Consider the following 18658-nt stretch of genomic DNA (forward strand, 5'->3'; position numbering starts at 1 on the left):
TCTGTTTCTTCGCTGGGTCATATTTTACAGTGTGATCTTTTCACTCTGAAAGCGGAGAAACACATTTTCAAATATATTTTCCATTACGGCTCCTTCTAGAACACTTTGTGTTGTTTCTCCTAGTAAAGTGGCTATTCCTTGAAAAATAACTATAGGTTTAGCTGATTTTATTGTTTTTATTAATAATTGATGATGCCTTTAAGAAAAAGAAAATCTCCAGAGAGGCCTGCATCTTCAAAATCCCCTGAAATCTCTAGGTCCCATGTAAACAGTATAAAGGAGAGAACGTCATCAGTTGGGTTGCCTAGTGTTATTCCAAACTCTACACGCCGTGTGAGCTTTGCACCTAACCTGCCTTCTGTGAAAACATCTCAGGATATTGGAGACTCTAGGATCTCTCTAAAGACTCTTTTGAATGCTATTAAAACCATGGAGGGAAGACTGGAAGGCAAAATAGAGATTCTTGCCTCAAGACCTTTAGTAAATGACGAATCACCAAATTTTCTTAAACGGGACTCGGTAAGTGAAGACCACAAATTAAATCTTCAGGAAATTTTAAATGTATACAAGAATGAAATATTAATCCAGAAAGATAATGCTTGAAGATATGAGTAACTAGGAAATAAGGTTCTTCACAAACAGAAAAAAGACTAATATAGATTGAAACCATTATCCTAGCCATCACATAATTAGTTTTAGACATAGAAAATTTGACATAACAGTAACTACTGAGTTTTTTATATAATTTTGATTTTTTAAAAAAAGTCAAAATTTCTACCTAATCTTAACATTTGAGCTAAAATGCTTGGATAAAGCCTTATTTTCAAATAGAAATAAATTAATTCAAGAAACCCCAAGAAATTTAACATTGGAAAATATTTTCTTGAGAAAACTTATTAGAGCATTCTTCTTTATCTGATATTTAGAAATAGAAAATACCGTAGCTTATCTTCTAGAGTGGGCCGCTATTACGGAAGGAGGGCTGTGAGTGTGAGTTGTCCAGATCCTTGGCGTTTTGAACAAAGAATTGAACAAAACGCACAAAGTGACGAAGGAAGCAGTGAAAGCAGGGATTAAAGCGATGAAAACTCCATAGGGTGTGGAGTTTTCTGGGTTTCAAGTTTACAAAGTTTTCTGGGTTTTAAGTACGCCTTTTGAGGTCCCTGTGGATTTGGCCTGTGGCTAATTAAAGGCTGAGGTGAACTGACGCCCTATGCTGATGAAGGGATGGCCCATGCTCGGCCTGTGGCCAATCCAAGGCACTCTGCCTTTCCATCTGAGACATGGTGGAAGCGGGAGGAGTGTAGGGAGAGTAGTAGCCTTTGATCCTTTGCTACTTGCTGGGGAGATGGAGTTTTTCCTTTTGGTGTAGCTTTTGGAAGTTGGTGTTAATTGGACTTAAGTTCCCTGTCCCCAGACCTTGGTGTTTTTCCTTGATTCAGCTTTAGGAAATCAGCATGAATTGGCTTTAAGTTCCCTGCCTCCAAACCCTATTCTCCTGCCTCACTACTATTTAGATGTCCTCTGTAAACATCTAGTGGCACTTTTGCATTTGTATGTGTGTGTATTTACATACTGATAAATATACACTTAAAAAACTGGTAGAATTTTAAAAATGATATTCTTGTATACTTTTCTAGAACAAAATTCAGTAGATTATCAGGACCTATAAGTTGCCATCCTTTGCACTTTTCTGGGATCCTTTTCTGTAGAAAAAGTTAAGTATTTTAAATGTTACAGGTTCAAGTTTAAGGATGTTTTATGATGTTGAGGTAGATGTGGGGAAAAGACATCCTCCTTTGTTATTATTGGGATTATGAAACAGTACAACTTCCTATGGAGGGCAATTTAGCAATATTCATCACAACTTTGACCCCACAGTTGTCCTTCTAGGACTTTTTCCTACCGATATACTGGCTTGTACACATGACATAAATACAAGGTCACTTACTGAAGTATTGTTGGCCAATAGCAACAGAGGAAGCAACCAAAATCTCATCAATAAGAGACTGGCTAAATAATAGTTCGTATCCATAGTTTTGCAATACTGCTTCAAGATATATACATATATAAAATTAGGTTTAAACAATAAAAGTTCAGAAGAGTATATGTAGTATTTTACTATTTGGATGTAAAAGAGGTGGGGAGATAAAGAATATATACATATGCATTCACTTGTATAAGCATAGACTGTCTAAAATGACCCATAATAAAATGGCAACATTATTTTTGAGGAAGGAAACTGGGTGGCTGGGATGTTTTTCACTTAATCTTTTTGTACTTTAAAAATAATGTGGATGTACTACCTATCCAAAATAGTTTTATGAATGTTTTCAACAAAACTGAAAGCAGAGAAAAGATAGTCTTTTCAACAAATGGTGCTGAGATAATTGGATATCTATATGCAAAAACAAAATATCTTTGCTCCATACCTCACAAGATATATAAAAATTAAAATGGATCATAGATCTAAATGTAAACCCTGAAACTGTAAAACTTTTAGAAGAAAACGTAGGAAGAAATCTTTGTGATCTTGGATTACACAAAGATTTCTTAGATTTGATGTCAAAACCATGATCCATAAAGGGACAAAAGCGATAAATTGGAGTTTATCAAAATTGACAACTTATACTCTTCAGAAACATGAAGGTAATGAGGAGACAAGCTACAGACTGGGAAGAATTATTTGCAAATCACATATCTGATTAAGGCCTTGTTTCCAGAAGGTATTAAAAATAATTTTTAAAATTTAAAAACTAAGAAGAAAACCTAAGAAAAAGAATAGGCAAAAATTTGAACAGATAATTTCTTCAGCAAAGTTATGTGGCTGGTAAGTGCTTGAAAAGAGGTTAAGCATCAGTCATTAGGGAAATGCAAATATAATCACAGTGAGACACTACCACACACCTATTATTAGTACAGCCACTTTAGAAAATAGTTTGGGAATTTCTTTAAAAGTGAAACATACTACCACCATGTGACCCAGTCAGTGCACTACTAAGTATTCATCAAAGACAAATGAAAGTATGTCTCCACAGAGACTTGTACATAGGTGTTCACAACAGCTGTATTTGTAATAACTTAAAACCGGAACCAACTTAAGTGTCCACCAGGTGAATGGATAACTAAATTGTGATGCCCCTACAATAGAATACTAAGCAACAGAAAGAACTGTTGATACATGCAGCAGATTGAATGACTCTCAAAATAATTACACTGAGTTAAGTTATTCCAAAAAGAGTGCATACAATACAATTCCATATAAAATTCTAGAAAATACAAACTAATCTATTGTGACAGAAAACAGATCAGTGGTTACCTGTGAGAATCAGTAGGAGTGTGGGAATAGAGAGAGACAGAAGCGGGGAGATTACAAAGGAGCATAAGGAAACTTTTGGAGATGATGGAAATGTTTGTATCTTAATTGTTTCAAAGTCTTATGCATGTGTCAAAACTTATCAAAATGCACACTTTAAGTATATGTAGCTTATTGTATGTCAATTATACCTCAGAAAAGGTGTTAAAAAAGAAAAATCATGTATTACCTATTCAAAAATGTATTAAATGTTTAAAATAACTTTTTTTTTTTTTTTTTTGAGATAGTGAGTCTCGCTCTGTTGCCAGGCTGGAGTACAGTGGTGTGATCTCAGCTCGGCTCACTGCAACCTCTGCCTCCTGGGTTCAAGCAATTCTTGTGCCTCAGCCTCCCAAGTGACTGGGATTACAGGCTCCCGCCACCACGCCTGGCTAATTTATTTTTTATTTTTATTTTTATTTATTTATTTATTTACTTGTATTTTTAGTAGAGACGGGGTTTCACCATGTTGGCCAGGATGGTCTCCATCTCCTGACCTCATGATCCGCCCACCTCGGCCTCCCAAAGTGCTGGGATTATAGGCGTGAGTCACCATGCCTAGCCTAAAGTAACATTCTTGAAAGGACAGAACTGTAGAAATAGAGAACAAATTACCGTACATCAGTGTAGTGTGGGAAAGAAAAGAAAACAAATTAGTGGTTGCCAGAGTACAGGATGAGTTTTTGGAGTTTTTGGAGGGAAGCGTGAATACAGAGATAGCACAAGGGAATTCTTCTTCTCTGGTAATGGAACAGTTCTGTGTCTTGACTGTGGGGGTGGCAGTCATGTGACTGTGTAAACAGGATCAAATTGCATGAAACTCTGCATACACATGCACATGCATACACACATAGATGAATGAAGGTTGAAAAAATGGCAAAAATGGAAAAATAAGTAATCTAGTTAGTCAAGTTAACAATAGTGTATGCATGTGAATTTCCCGGTTTTGATGTTGAACTACAGCAATATGAGAAGTCAGCAAAAGAAGCAGGATGAAGAGGCCGGGCTTGGTGGCTTAAGCCTGTAATCCCAGCACTTTGGGAGGCTGAGGCAGGCAGATCACATGAGGTTAGGAGTTCGAGACCAGCCTGACAAACATGGTGAAACCCCTTCTCTACTAAAACTACAAAAATTAGCTTGGCGTGATGTTGCACACCTGTAATCCCAGCTACTTGGGAGGCTGAGGCAGGAGAATCGCTTGATCTCGGGAGGCGGAGGTTGCAGTGAGCCCAGATTATGCCATTGCACTCCAGCCTGGGTGACAGAGCAAAACTCAGTCTCAAAAAAAAAAGGATGAAGTATATGTTGGACTCTGCACTGTTTTTGCAACACCCTGTGAGCCTAAAATTATCAAATAAAAAGTTTAAAAAGAGTAATATTTAAAATAGTATGATTATCTGAACTGATGGTGTGGCACTACCAAAACTGTTTCAAGGAGGTTCTAATACTGTACTACTTCTAATTAGGATTCATTCTGCTGTAACACTCTTTTCTTGACCATATTTAGTACTTATACATCTTTGCTTTTATAATGTTTGTACATTTATATTTTCAAAAGGAAGCTAGTCTCATAATAATTTCCCACTTTACATCTCAGCTTCATAGATAGTCTTATTCTCCCTATTCTTGTGTTTTCATGGAGATTAATATATTAGGTTTGTCTATGTTTATTCACGCAGATATTTTTATTGTAGTTTCCTTTAAAGAAATAAGCAGCTAATAAAGATGGGTTTTATTTATAGTAGTGAATAAATATATTTAAACATTTAAAATTTTGTTTCTAAATTTCTATGTCTTATTCTAGTCACTGATTTGTAATGTTATTTATTGTTTCTTTTTTCCTACTTAGGTGAAATCTATTCTTGAAAGAAGTAAAGAGGAGCTGTCCCGAACAGTGAAGTGTCGTAATGCGGCCCTGAAAGAGAGTCAGAAGTTGAAAGAAGACCTCGAGGCCGTGGAGGACAGGGAAAACAAAAAGGCAAGGAATCAGTCCCTTCTGACCGTCTGTCACTGAGAAGAAGCACTTACGAAATCTTTCATGAGCCATATGTTTTGCTTTCTTGCTTCCATTAGTAAGAAAAAGGATTGATCAGGGGAAGATTTCTTTTTTTAGAGAAAAGATAATTTTAGAATAGTTTAAATTTTTTCCCTTAAAAATACATTATATATATATAAAACTTTCAATGTTTTTTTTTAACTTTGTCTTAAATACTCAAAAGAGAAAGTTCTAATTTTTTCTATTGAAACACATCTGATCTTGGTAATAATAACCTTTATAGTTATGTTTTATTAATGTGAGATAAGATTTCTGTGATGCTTTCTCCTTAACAGTGTGTGTGTGCTTAGTGGGAATACAGGTCACATCCCAAACTTCTCTTTGTCAGCAAGTGCTAGGTTTTGTCTCTCTGAGGAGGGCTGTGAGTTACCTCATTCTTCAGCAGCTTCCGCTTTTTTTCTCAGATAATTCTAATGCATTTCAGATGTATTATTCTCACTTGACCCCATCAGAAGTCAGCTGAGAGGCCAGCCTGGCACCACCTCTGTGCTGGTTAATGTGTATGCTGTAAAATGACCATAGTTGGAAAGCTGCAGAGTTCACCATAGGATCTGGGGGTCAGCTTTTCTTTTTCTTAACAACAACTTAAGAAACCACCTAAAAATAAAATATACTTTAATTATTCCCCCTAGCATCCTACTGTGTCTGCTTGTCTGCTTTCCATACATTTTCTGGGAGTAATGAGATCCACAAGCAGAAGAGTAACCAGAAAGGATCAAATGTCTTTGTGTTGTTTCATTTTCTGTTAGGTGGGAAACTTTCAGCGACAACTGGCAGAAGCTAAAGAAGACAACTGCAAAGTCACAATCATGTTGGAGAATGTGCTGGCTTCTCACAGTAAAATGCAAGGTGCTCTGGAGAAAGTACAAATAGAGCTTGGGCGGAGGGATTCAGAGATTGCAGGCCTCAAGAAAGAAAGGTACCTGTGTTTTTTTCCTGTCATTGGTATTGCTGCATTGTACTAAGGAGCAGTGTCAAGTCAATAAATGAAGTCACTTTATGTAGCTTCCTTTACAAAAAAAAAAAATTGTAAAATGATATGTTTAAAGAATTACTAAGTTAGAGAAAATTTAGAATTAGAAATAAGTATTATTTCCAAAAATTCAAAATGCCCCTATTGTGTAGTGATGTGAAGGAATTTCTAGACTATATATCCTAGAAATTCATTAGCTATACTGTTGTTTTACCTTTGCTTTTTGCACCATGTAAACCTAATTCTGTTCTTGCTTCTACAGAATAGTAATTGTCAAGATAATGGAAACTAAGTACATACTTTAGTTTGAATTAATTATCCATTTATTACTATCCTGTTTCAAGATTAATAATTATTGTAGGTAAATCATCCTGAGAACCACTTCTTGCCATGTTTTATAAGTAAATTCCTTCATAGAATGTTTCAAAAATTAAATAAAATTTCCTTTTATTAATAAAAATTTATTCCTCAGAATAAATGGTCTGAGTTTAATAGGGCATATTGCCTCTATGTTATGAGAGAACAAGTGAGTTTTCTTTTTTCTTTTTTTACATTACATGTTGTTTATCTTTTAAAAGTTGCCTTTGCATTTTTAAAAAGTCAAGGGAATGGTATTAAAAATACTATTCACAATAACTTTATAAGTGGCTATTATATGTAGATGCAAAAATCTCAACAGCAAGCCAATCTTTGTAAAGGCAATATATTTTTTACTAGTGACATTTCCTAGTGATATATACATATGATGCTATTTGAGCTTCTTAGAAGAAAAGTGTTCTGTAACTCCCAAATGATATCATTCCTAGATGATTCTTTTCTGTAGTCACTCTTTTTGTGCTTTTTATTTTTAGGGATCTCAATCAACAGAGGGTGCAGAAGCTAGAAGCTGAAGTGGACCAGTGGCAGGCCAGGATGCTTGTCATGGAGGACCAGCACAACAGTGAGGTTGGGGCCAGGCTTTAAAAAATGATAACATTGATATGTTTAGTTTTACTGGGATATTACTGTTTTGGGGAAAATGAAGTGAAACAATCAGGTAAATGTTTTTTTCAATGAAGTCTGAGTTTTGGACAGTGACATATCTACAAATGGGGAATTGACCTGTCTTACAATGAGTCACTTATTGGCAAACCAGTACCACAATAATGACTAATCTCTTTGTCTTATATGGTCTACATTTTTATTCATTTATTAATGCACAAAAAATTTCAGAAGTTAATGGGCTTAGAAAATATAGTCTGTCAGAAACAGCTTGAGTGATCCCACTATTAATAAGGAGTCACCTACACACACATGTGCTCACAGGTATATGTACATACATGCATATGTATCTATACGCACATATGTAAAATACACATGGATAGTTCATAAATAAGGGTTTTTTTCCTGTAAGAATCTATAAGGAACGGTGGACAGGTTTTTTCTTCAAGGGAGTGAGACCAGAAGGTCATAGGATCAGGAAGGGGAATTTAGTTTAAAATTTAAAAAATTAGGATAAATTAAGCTGGGTCTGTTTTCCAAAGCTCTCTGGTGACCAGTGGAGCATGCCCTTCCCATTGCCTTCTAAGTGTTTCCTGAGCAGTGTCTCTAATAAGTTCTCATTCATATATGTATATACATATATATATATATTCCAGGCACCTGGAATCTTTGTTTCTGGTTCCAACTAATTATTGTTTCGGTGGCACTTGATGATAGAACGTGAGGAGTGTTTATGCAGTGTTATGGACTTCTTGCATCTATCTGTTACAGTGGAATTGAAAACATGCTTCTCTCTTTCAGATTGAATCTCTACAAAAAGCTCTAGATGTAGCTAGAGAAGACAACAGGAAACTTGCTGTGAGTCTGGAACAAGCTCTCCAGACAAATAATCATCTGCAAACAAAGCTAGATCACATTCAAGAGCAACTGGAAAGCAAAGAACTTGAGCGACAGAATTTGGAAACCTTCAAGTAAGAGCAGTATAGTCACAGTAAAATTAGGGAAGCACCTCTGGAGGAGTAAGTCACATTCACATAAATGGCTCATTCACATAAATCAGTTAAACTCTTTTCTCCTACTTTGCCCTAGTACTTCCAGCAGAACCATGTTAAGAACCAGGCATAGCTGAGCACCAGTAGATAATAGCTGGCTAGAGCATGATCATTTGACTCTCCTTCTCAGCTCTTCCTTCATCCACTATCTAGCTGCTGCTTTACTCAAAGGTTAAATGAAAACTTAAAGAATATTGATTAGAAGGGACATTTGCATGTTTCTATGAAGGCTTTCCTATTAACAGCTTATATGTCCTTTAAAGACATGATTTAGACAAAAAACATCAGCCTGGGTGGAATGACTCCATCTAAACAGATGTTAAGCCATGAAATGTTTTCAGTTTTGACCCGAGATTACTTAGATCAGACCTATCCGGTTCAGGTCAAATGACTAAAGTTTTGCCTTAAATTATACCTAGGTAAATATTTAGATATTAATAGCATCCCATGAAAATTTATACTTAAAGGAAATGCAGTGTGCACGTAGATCTTTATTCCTTTATCAATATTTATTTATTTATTTATTTATTTATTTATTTATTTATTTATTTGAGACTGAGTCTTGCCCTGTTGCCCAGGCTGGAGTTCAGTGGTATGATCATGACTCACTGCAGCTTCTACTTCCTGGGCTCATGCAGTTCTCCTACCTGAGCCTCCTGAGTAGCTCGAACTACAGGCATGTATCACCACACCTGGCTAATTTTTTTTTTTTAAGAGATAGGGTTTCTCCATGTTGCCCAGGGTGGTCTCAAACTCCTGGGCTCAAACAGTTCACCTGCCTCAACCTCCCAAAGTGCTGGAATTACAGGCATGAGCCACTGTTCTCAGCCTACTTACTTATTCTTTTCAATTAGTGAGCATGTTGATACAGGAAAGAGGTATAAGCTACAGCAGAGATGGTATTTTCCAGATATATGATATCTGCAAATTTTACATTCAGCTGAAATGTTACTGCCTTAAGACTGTTCCATATTGTGTTTATGTAGTTGTTGGCAGCAGCATTTAAAACTCTCCAGTGTCAGTTTAGATAATTATGATTTAGACGGCTAGTAATTGTTTCAAAGCCTGAAAATTATTTAGTGACTATAAAATGTAGTCCCTGCCACTACTGCTTCAAACAAACAAACAAAACCAAAGGAGAAAATAATATGGTTAGGTCATTTACAGGAAAAGTATGAGGTGAGAGTTAGAGGTCTCCTTGCAGCATTTGCTTCAGGATTTACCTTTATGCCACTGCTTATGATAATAGTTTGTATTTTCATCAAAGATGAATCATGCTGCTTTACTTGAGATCTTTGAACCTCCTGAAATCATACGCAGAACTGTATTTATCAGTGCACAGGGTTAGGAAGACAGAGCAGGTTTTGGAGAACTTGTTGGGTTTTAGGTACAGTTATTTAATTTAGACTTAGAACTGTAGGCTTAGTTCTAAGAAGAGGCTACTATTTGGAATTCATCTCCATAAAGATAAAAGCTAAACGCCAGGCGCGGTGGCTCACACCTGTAATCCTAGTACTTTGGGAGGCTGAGGTGGGTGGATCACGAGGTCAGGAGATCGAGACCATCCTGGCCAACATGGTGAAACTCCCTCTCTACTAAAAATACAAACCTGGGTATGGTGGTGCGTGCCTGTAGTCCCAGCTACTTGGGAGGCTGAGGCAGGAGAATCGCTTGAACCTGGGAGGCAGAGGTTGCAGTGAGCCGAGATCATGCCACTGCACTCCAGCCTGGGTGACAGAGCGAGACTCCATCTCAAAAACATAAAAAGATAAACGCTAAAGCTTTGGTGTGGGTTAGACTGCCATGGGAAAAGTATATAGAGAGAACCAAGGTCAGAACTTGGAGATGTGCTGCATTTCAGGTAGAAGGCGAACAGAGGCCACAGAAGGATCCAGAGAAGGAGCATTTAGTGGAGGTAAGGAAAGAATCAGTAGAATGTAGTATCACCAAAGTCAAACACAAGTGAGTCAGATGCTGCACAGTCAAAGAGACCAGAGAGGAAGCCGCTGGGTTTTGCAACAGGTATCTACCAATCATCCTCCAGATGGCCAGTTTCTGTAGATACAGAAGATCACAAGGAGTAAGTGATTGATGAGAAAAGGCAGGCAAGGAGGACAATGGTGAAGATAAAGAACGTCAGATAGCAGCTCAAGAGTATAACATGAAGAAAAGTCATTCTGTTGTTGTCCTGTTTTTGGAATGGGAGGAACTGGACCATGATTAAAGATTATGGGAAAGAACTCGATTGAACTGGAGAAAGAGGGAGTCAAAGCGGAAGGGTTATCTTTAAAGATGAGGTTGGATATTTCTTCCTTTGGGACTAGAGGGAAGCAGAAGCTGGGTGAGTCTTCAGAAGACTGTTGAGGAGGCTGATTGGTAGATGGTCTGCGATTTTCCTTAGGAAAAAAAGAGCAAGATGAATACATTCTAGAGATCTGCTGTATAACATAGAGCTATAATGAACGACACTATATTTTATGCTTAAAATTTGTGAAGAGGGTAGACCTCATATTAAATGTTCTTACCACAGTAAAAAGAAGAAGAAAGTAAGAGTTGAAGTTGAAGTGCTATGTGGGGGTTCAGGGCAGAGGTAGAGACTTGAGAGAAATTTTAAAATTTAAAGTTAATAAAAAATTTAATTAAAACTAAAATTTAGAATTTGAATTTTTAGAGCTAGATGATGACAATAGTTAACATCTGTTACATGCTCATGATATGTTGGGTAATATGCTAAGGACTTCACATGCATTATTTCCTTTAGTACAAACTATTACCCTATGATGGTGGTTACTGTTATTATTCCCATTTTGAAGATAAGGAAACAAGCAGGGGAAGGTGGTGTACCATACTCAAGGTCAGACATCATCTTACTAGAGCTGGGATTAGGATCCAGGCAGCAGCAGGCTGACTCCAAAACTTATAGTCTTAATCATTTCGATATAAGCACAATAAATTTAAAGGCAATTTAGAAAGTTATAAGAAAATCAAAATACAGCACTGTAAAAATGATGGTTTTGTTCCCTTTCTATATCTCCATGAATTTTTTGCTCATTTTTCAGATTGAGGTGGGTATGGGGAGGAGTGTGGGAATGTAAGAAATAACCACAATTATATCCAGTAACTTTAGGATCTCCACCCCTTTATGCTGTGCCTTGAGGACAGGTGTCAGCAAATTTTTAGATGTGATGACCAAAGTGTATTGATACATTCCTGCCTGGGGTACTGGAGGGACAGTTGAAGTTACCACCTGCAAGTCTCATGTAGAGACCAAGTCACTGAATGCTGCTAAGTGGAGAAACTGAATCCATTAGTAGATGTGCTTTTAGAGACACATGGAGAACATGGATGTATTATACAAATAAGAGCAAGAGATGGTCAGGAGGAGAGAGGGGGGAAATGAAGATGATTTCATGGCAGGGCAGGCTCCTATCCTTTGAGAAAGAACCAATAACTCGAGTAATCATATAGTAAGTCATTATCAGCTGCATCAGAGAATGTTAAAGCTAGAAGAAGCCTAGTAATTGCTTAAATCCATTTAGTCCTTTTTGGAGTCACTTATCCTTTTAAAAATCAGAAGCTATGGACTCAACTACAATCTCTCACACACACACACATTTTGCATATTATTTCCGGGAATTCCAGCATCCTCAGAAGATTAATCATGGGTCTTGACCAAGGAGTTCAAGTTAGGAATGCTGATCTAATTTAAGGCTCTCAGTTTAAAGATAAGGAAACAATATTATTACAAGTTAAAACTTGAGTAGTAAATAGCTGCTAGCAAAAAGACATCATCTTACTAGAGCTGAGATTACAATCCAGACAGTAGCAGGCTGACTCCAAAACCCATAGTCTTAATCCCTTTGCTAAAATAATGGTTTTGTTTGAAAAGACAAAGGCAAGAGAAAAGACAAAAGCAAATATCTCTTAAAGTATTTCTGCTTCCTCCAATATTTTTCTTTGATGTGAGTTTTTTACTCATTTGGTTGGTAAAATGAGTTAATTGTTTCTCAGCCTCCTGAATAGCTGGGATTACAGGCACCCGCCACCATGCCCAGCTAATTTTTGTATTTTTAGTAGAGGTAGAGTTTCACCATGTTGGCCAGGCTGGTCTCAAACTTCTGACCTCAGGTGATCCACCTGCCTCATCCTCCCAAAGTGCTGGGATTACAGGCATGAGCCGCCTTGCCCGGCCTGTTTGTTGATTTTTACGTAGAATTAATGTTTTTTCATGCTACAGGTAAGTTCACTTCTTTTTTCTTCTGTTAATGAGCTCCAAATTAGGTTCACCAGGCTACTGATAGGCTGCTTGTTTATAAATCACATACCTTTTGGAGAGTTGCACACTCCCCTCCAAAACTTTCTTACCTCCTAAAATGATTTCTAAAGGTGACTTATCACCTCTCTTCTTCAAAACAGAGACCAGATGACTGAAGAGTCCAAAGTGGAAGCAGAATTGCATGCTGAACGCATAGAAGCCCTAAGAAAGCAGTTTCAAACTGAGAGAGAAACTGCAAAGAAAGTGGCACAACGGGAAGTGGCTGAGGTATAGAGTCATGAGGAAAGTTTCTCTCTTGGTGAATGCCTCTTAGGAGGAAAAGCAGCTCTGGGATTTCAGAGAATGGCTGCAGTTGGCCTTTGACTCCTCTCGTCCCCCTTTGATCACCAGGCCAGATGTAATTAAGACCTCTCTGTAAAGCAGCACACAAGAAAAAAGTTTCTGACATAATTCTCTGCCCAGCAAAGGTGTGCCTTGGTGGGAGATTTTCCATCAGAGAGTGATAAGCAAGAGGGATAGAGGAATTAGGAGACTGCCATGTGATAGACAGAAGAGAAATCATCTGTCTTCTCAGTTCACTTAACTGGCATCTATTCTGCATCTACCATGTCCTGAGAGACACGGAGAAAACAGTAGAAGATATGGTCCTGCCCTAGTGTGTGCCAAATGACCCTTGTTTGGGATCTCCACTCCGGACATGAGACAAATAGGGAAAACATCAGAGAACTTTCTTGGGTAGGAGAGGCTGTGTACAACTTTGAAGGAATTCGAAGTAAGAGAAAGTTTATTTTAGGCCATTTGGTTGATAGAAGAAGGGAAGCTTAATGAGAGTACAGGATTGAGACTAGCAGAGATGGCAGGACTGGACACCTTACAAAACTGGCCAAGCTTACTTACAAAAATGAACAGGACATGCAAGCAGATGAAAAGTAGCCTCTGTTGATTAGAGAGAGACTTTGGGAAATGTTAGAGAAAGAGTGTTAGCTTAAATGGGACCACCTGATGGATGGCCTTAGTTATAGAAATGTTGGATGTGAACTCAGGTAGAAATGGAGCACTATGGGTTTCTGAGCAGGGGGTGGTATGATAGAAGCATAAGTTTAGGAAGGTTAATGTAACAACAGAGGACAGTAGAGGATAATGAAGAGAAACTGGAGGCATGGAGACTCAAGAAAACTATAACCGTTAATTTGAGTATTAGATGATTAGGGCCAAGCAAAGTAGTTCAGTTGAAAATAGAAAACAATTAAGTCAGAAAGCCCATTTTAATAGAAAAATCATCAAACAGTCCTGGCAAGGCGGCTCATGCCTGTAATCCCAGCACTTTGGGAGGCTGAGGCAGGTGGATCACCTGAGGTCAGAAGTTTGAGACCAGCCTGGCTAACATGGTGAAACTCCATCTCTACTAAAAATATAAAAATTAGCTGGGCATGGTGGCAGGTGCCTGTAATCCCAGCTATTCAGGAGGCTGAGGCACAAAAATCGCTTGAACCTGGGAGGTAGAGGTTACAGTGAGCCTAGATAGCGCCACTGCACTCCAGCCTGGGTGACAGATGGAGACTCCGTCTCCAAAAAAAAAAAAAAAAAAGAAAAGAAATGATCAAACAGACATTAAATGTTGTATCCTGGAGAAGGAGGGATTAAAATAATTCCTTGGCTGGCATGGCTGGTCTGTGTTTCACCAAATTTGTTACATTTAGTAGTTGCAATTGACAGATGATTCACAAAATCAAACTCAAATAATGGTATATAAAACAATTTTGTGAATTGCAAAGCACTATATAAATACAAATGTTATAAAAAGCAAATTCTTTTTATAGAAGAATTAGGGAACATAAAGGTGTGCTAAATGTAGAAATGTACCTTTAGTCAGAGATCATTGTTAAGAATACTTACAGCCGGGTTCAGTGGCTCACGCCTGTAATCCCAGCACTTTGGGAGGCCGAGGTAGGGGGGATCTCGAGGTCAGGAGATTGAGACCATCCTGGCTAACACAGTGAAACCCCGTCTCTACTAAAAATACAAAAAAATTAGCTGGGTGTGGTGGTGGCACCTGTAGTCCCAGCTACTGGGGAGGCTGAGGCGGGAGAATGGCGTGAACCTGGGAGGCGGAGCTTGCAGTGAGCTGATAATTGTGCCACTGCACTCCAGCCTGGACTACAGAGCGCAACTCCGTCTCAAAAAAAAAAAAAAAAAAACTTACAAAATGAAATCCTTTGAAGAAGGATCAGTGACAGTGAGGGAGTGACAGCAGTGAGGAGTTGGCAGCAGCAATGGGCTCACAGAGCACTGCCTGAGTCCCAGCTCTGCCTCTTATTAGCTACGTGTTAATTTACTGTGTAAGTAAGTGACTTAATTTCTGAGTTTCAGTTTCCTCAGTCATAAAATGGAAACTACCACAACTATTTTTCAAGTTTATCTTGAGAATTAAATTGGAAAGCATTTTTAAAGTAATTATCACAGTACCTGAACATAATAATCACTACAAAGTAAATGATAGTTGTTAGTGCTTATCCAGTTTTAGAAAGGCTGTGATTGAGGTAACTGAAATATCTAACAGGAAGTTAGTTGGGCAGTAATAAAGACTGTAGTGTAAAGTTAGGATCTAAAAGAAGGAACTAGTATAGAAAGAAAAGGTACAGATATCCTTGACTTCACTCTTTGCTGTGTTAAATGCTAGCAGACATAGAGAGTACCACCTTCCTGTCTTCTCCCTTCTCAACTGCCTCCTCTTCCTAAAGTTTTTGAGTGGCAGTGGTTTAAGGGCATATTAGAAGGACGGGAGCTCTGTAAAATTATTTAAGTAACTACTATGCAGTTTTTTTCACGAGATAAGTTTATTAAAATCCTTGAGAACAAAAAGCAAAATTATAAAAATATATGCCATGACAGTCAATAACTTGACAGATATTTATATAAACTGCCATATAATTCATTTTCATTTCTTCAGAAATGAGGTTGCAAGTGACAGAGAAGAGCTTATAGCATGATAATCACAGAGTATTGTGTGTGCCAAACTCTACTTCTTTCTCTATATGATCTTAATTTAATTTGTTATTTGTATTCTACGAAGTAGGCTATACAAACACACTGTTCAGATGATGAACCTGAGGCTTAAGGTAGTTAATTGCCCCAGATCACTCAACCAGTAAGTGCTGAAGGTGATATTTGGACAGAGGTCTGACTCCAAAGCCATGCTCTTAAAATGCAAATGATGAATATACATTTACATTCTTTATTCCAAGAAAGAGTTTGTTCTTCAGTGATAAAAATTATGAAAACCACTTGGTCTGTTGCTCTATAAATCTGCTTAATCAGACATTATTATTGCCTCACTAACTCTCCTTTTTAAAAGAAAATCCAAAGATAACAAAATATAAGGACAAAACTACATAAGCTTCTCTTGATGGAAAGTAAAAATGTTTCAATTTTTTCCCTTGTGTTTTAAGCTGAAGAAAGCCCTTGATGAAGCTAACTTCAGATCAGTGGAAGTGTCCCGGAACAACCGAGAGCTGCGACAGAAACTTGCAGAGCTAGAAAAAATACTAGAAAGTAACAAGGAGAAAATAAAGAATCAAAAGACCCAAATTAAGCTCCACTTGTCAGCTAAGGCGAATAATGCTCAGAATGTAGAAAGGATGAAGGTTGTATGAGAAACCTCTTCTCACTTCCTGGATACCCTATGAGGATATAGGCAGTCAGTGGTGTCTGGGGAAGACAGGTTTTAGAACCCTACCAGCCCCACGTATTCTCTGGGAATTACAGCCAGTTGCCTTTGGGGAGACTTTTTCAGTGGAGACGCTGCTGTGTAAATGTTTGATTTCTCCTTTGCTGCCAGTGTCACATTCTGGTTCCCCATCTGTCCCTTCCATGTTGATTGTACTGGACTTTGCTCTTTCGGGATCAGTGGGCCAGATGGGAAAGAAAGCTCAGCAGGAACTGGTAACTTTGGGTCTCATATTGGAATCTTTCTGTCATCTTATAGGCAAAAAGAGCAAGCCAGTTTTTCCACTGATCATCTTTTTATGTTATTTTCCATTTACTTTTAGCAAATAGAAAAAGAATTGAAGCAAATGGAGCTAATTAAGGATCAATATCAGAAAAAAAACTATGAACAGGTAGATAGATGATTTCCATACTCTCTGTGTTTACCTTTCATGCAAAATCTCAAACTTGGAGGGGGTTCACCAAATGTCTCCGTCTTTGTATCCTTCCAGTCTTTGAGTATCCAGAGATTTGTGTGTGAAATGACTAACCTGCAGAAAGAGATGCAGATGTTGGCCAAGAGCCAATATGATGCCTCAGTGCGGAATAAACAGCAAGAGCTGTGCCTAGAAGCAGAGCGGAAAATAAGGCAGGAGCTAGAGAATCGGTGCCAGGTAAAAGGTTTCCTAAGATTCATCTTAAAGATCGTCAGCAAATGACATGTGCCAAGCCCAGCAGTATTGCACCTAGACTTTCTAAAGTCTACAGAAGACAACACATATTTACAAATTGTTTATCTTAGCTAAGTCCTTAGAATAATAGTATCTAGAAAGAAGACTGTAGTTTGAATACGGCAAATGTTCTCCGTTTTCAGTTTAATAAAAGTAACGTCAAATTTTGAAGAACATCTAGGGCTTACATATGCAAAGTATCAGTTACTAAGTAAGACTTCTGAACTGAATTCCATAGCCTTTCAGGAACTTTATACACCTCATTTCTTCTCCTAGCACAGATACACCTGTTGTTGTTACAGGACTCTTAGGTATTCCTAAATGAATAAAAAGCATAACGTCATATCACTGAAAAGGGACTTCAAGAGATCACTGAGCTCTTGTCTTTCAATAGGGTTTGTCATGAGAAGTATCTCTCCAGTTCTGAAAAGAGATATTAATCACTTTCCTCAACAGAATCCATAAATAAAAACTCAAAATGTGTAATCATATCCACATATGTAGATATGGAGACTATAGGTTAAACTGAAAATAACAGTTTTTATCTCATATGTCAGTAGCACCTGAAGTTAGAAGGCACTCCATCCTATTTTCATATTTGGTTGCCCATTTATTATAACAGTGAAGCATTTGATTCCTTATGGTATGTTGGAAGTTTATAAAAATCTCTGTATCACATTTTCAGGAATTGGAAGAAACTATCAGACACCTGAAGAAATGTAAAGAGGCAACAGAGAATAAGCTGAAAGAAGCCAGTGTGGAATCAGAACAGGTGAGCCAGACCCATGGACATAAAGACTTAGACGTTTCCTTCAACACAACAACCCTGAAGCAACCCAAGTCAATGTGAAATCCTTCATTAACAGAGTTGTCAGGAATGCAACAGGGAAAAACCAGTAACTTCCCAAGTGTAGTCTCTATTGTAAAGAAGTGATTTTTAGATTAAGAGTCTGTGTCCTGATGATAGATGAGAGATAACGCGATGCTAAAATATTAAACCTGAAGTCCAAATCTCCCTACTAAATATGAGGAAAAACCAGCATATGTGTGGATTTTAGTGCATTATTATTTGACATGACGCTACTGAAAGTGGATGCTCTTTGTTCCATCAATCAATAACTAAAAAAGTAAAGTAGACCCCATTTAACTAATTTGTGAATTTGCCTTTTCTATTCTAAACTTAAATTAGCCTTTTGGGGGGTATTTCAAATCATACTTTTTTTTCTTTCTTTGAAACAGGATCTCACTCTGTCACCAGACTGGAGTATATGGCATAAGCTTGGCTCACTGCAACCTCCACCTCCTAGGCTCAAATGATCCTCCCACTTGAGCCTCCCAAGTAGCTGGGCATGGTGGTGTACCATGCACAGCTAATTTTTGGTGGAGATGAGGTTCCACTATGTTGCCAGGCTGGTCTTGAACTCCTGCACTCAGGTGATCCACCAGCCTTGGCCTCCCAAAGTGCTGTGATTCCAGATGTGAACCACTACACCTGGCCCATGAACTACTACATTCTTAAGAGTTCATAT

At 37.8% G+C, this 18658-nt stretch overlaps 1 protein-coding gene across 13 annotated transcripts in view; it reads left to right on the forward strand.

Moving 5' to 3' along the window:
- Window positions 1–18658, forward strand: part of CCDC150 (coiled-coil domain containing 150) — a 139901-nt gene that overhangs the window by 74469 nt on the left and 46774 nt on the right. For 11 of the 13 annotated variants that reach the window (XR_001893503.3, XM_009182671.4, XM_009182675.3 and 8 more), the window contains 9 exons: window positions 5205–5333; window positions 6161–6330; window positions 7236–7329; window positions 8167–8336; window positions 12834–12960; window positions 16143–16337; window positions 16743–16811; window positions 16911–17072; window positions 17815–17901. Coding sequence is in view for 12 of the 13 variants with exons in the window: in XM_009182671.4 (XP_009180935.2) it covers window positions 5205–5333; window positions 6161–6330; window positions 7236–7329; window positions 8167–8336; window positions 12834–12960; window positions 16143–16337; window positions 16743–16811; window positions 16911–17072; window positions 17815–17901 (1203 nt within the window). In the remaining variant the exon portion in view is untranslated. Of the gene's footprint in view, window positions 1–257; window positions 520–5204; window positions 5334–6160; window positions 6331–7235; window positions 7330–8166; window positions 8337–12833; window positions 12961–16142; window positions 16338–16742; window positions 16812–16910; window positions 17073–17814; window positions 17902–18658 lie in introns of all 13 variants that reach the window. The other 2 variants (XM_021923828.1, XM_009182676.4) reach the window with 2 other exon arrangements.

This window comes from Papio anubis, chromosome 10 (assembly GCF_008728515.1).
Source record: "Papio anubis isolate 15944 chromosome 10, Panubis1.0, whole genome shotgun sequence".
NCBI lineage: Eukaryota > Metazoa > Chordata > Mammalia > Primates > Cercopithecidae > Papio > Papio anubis.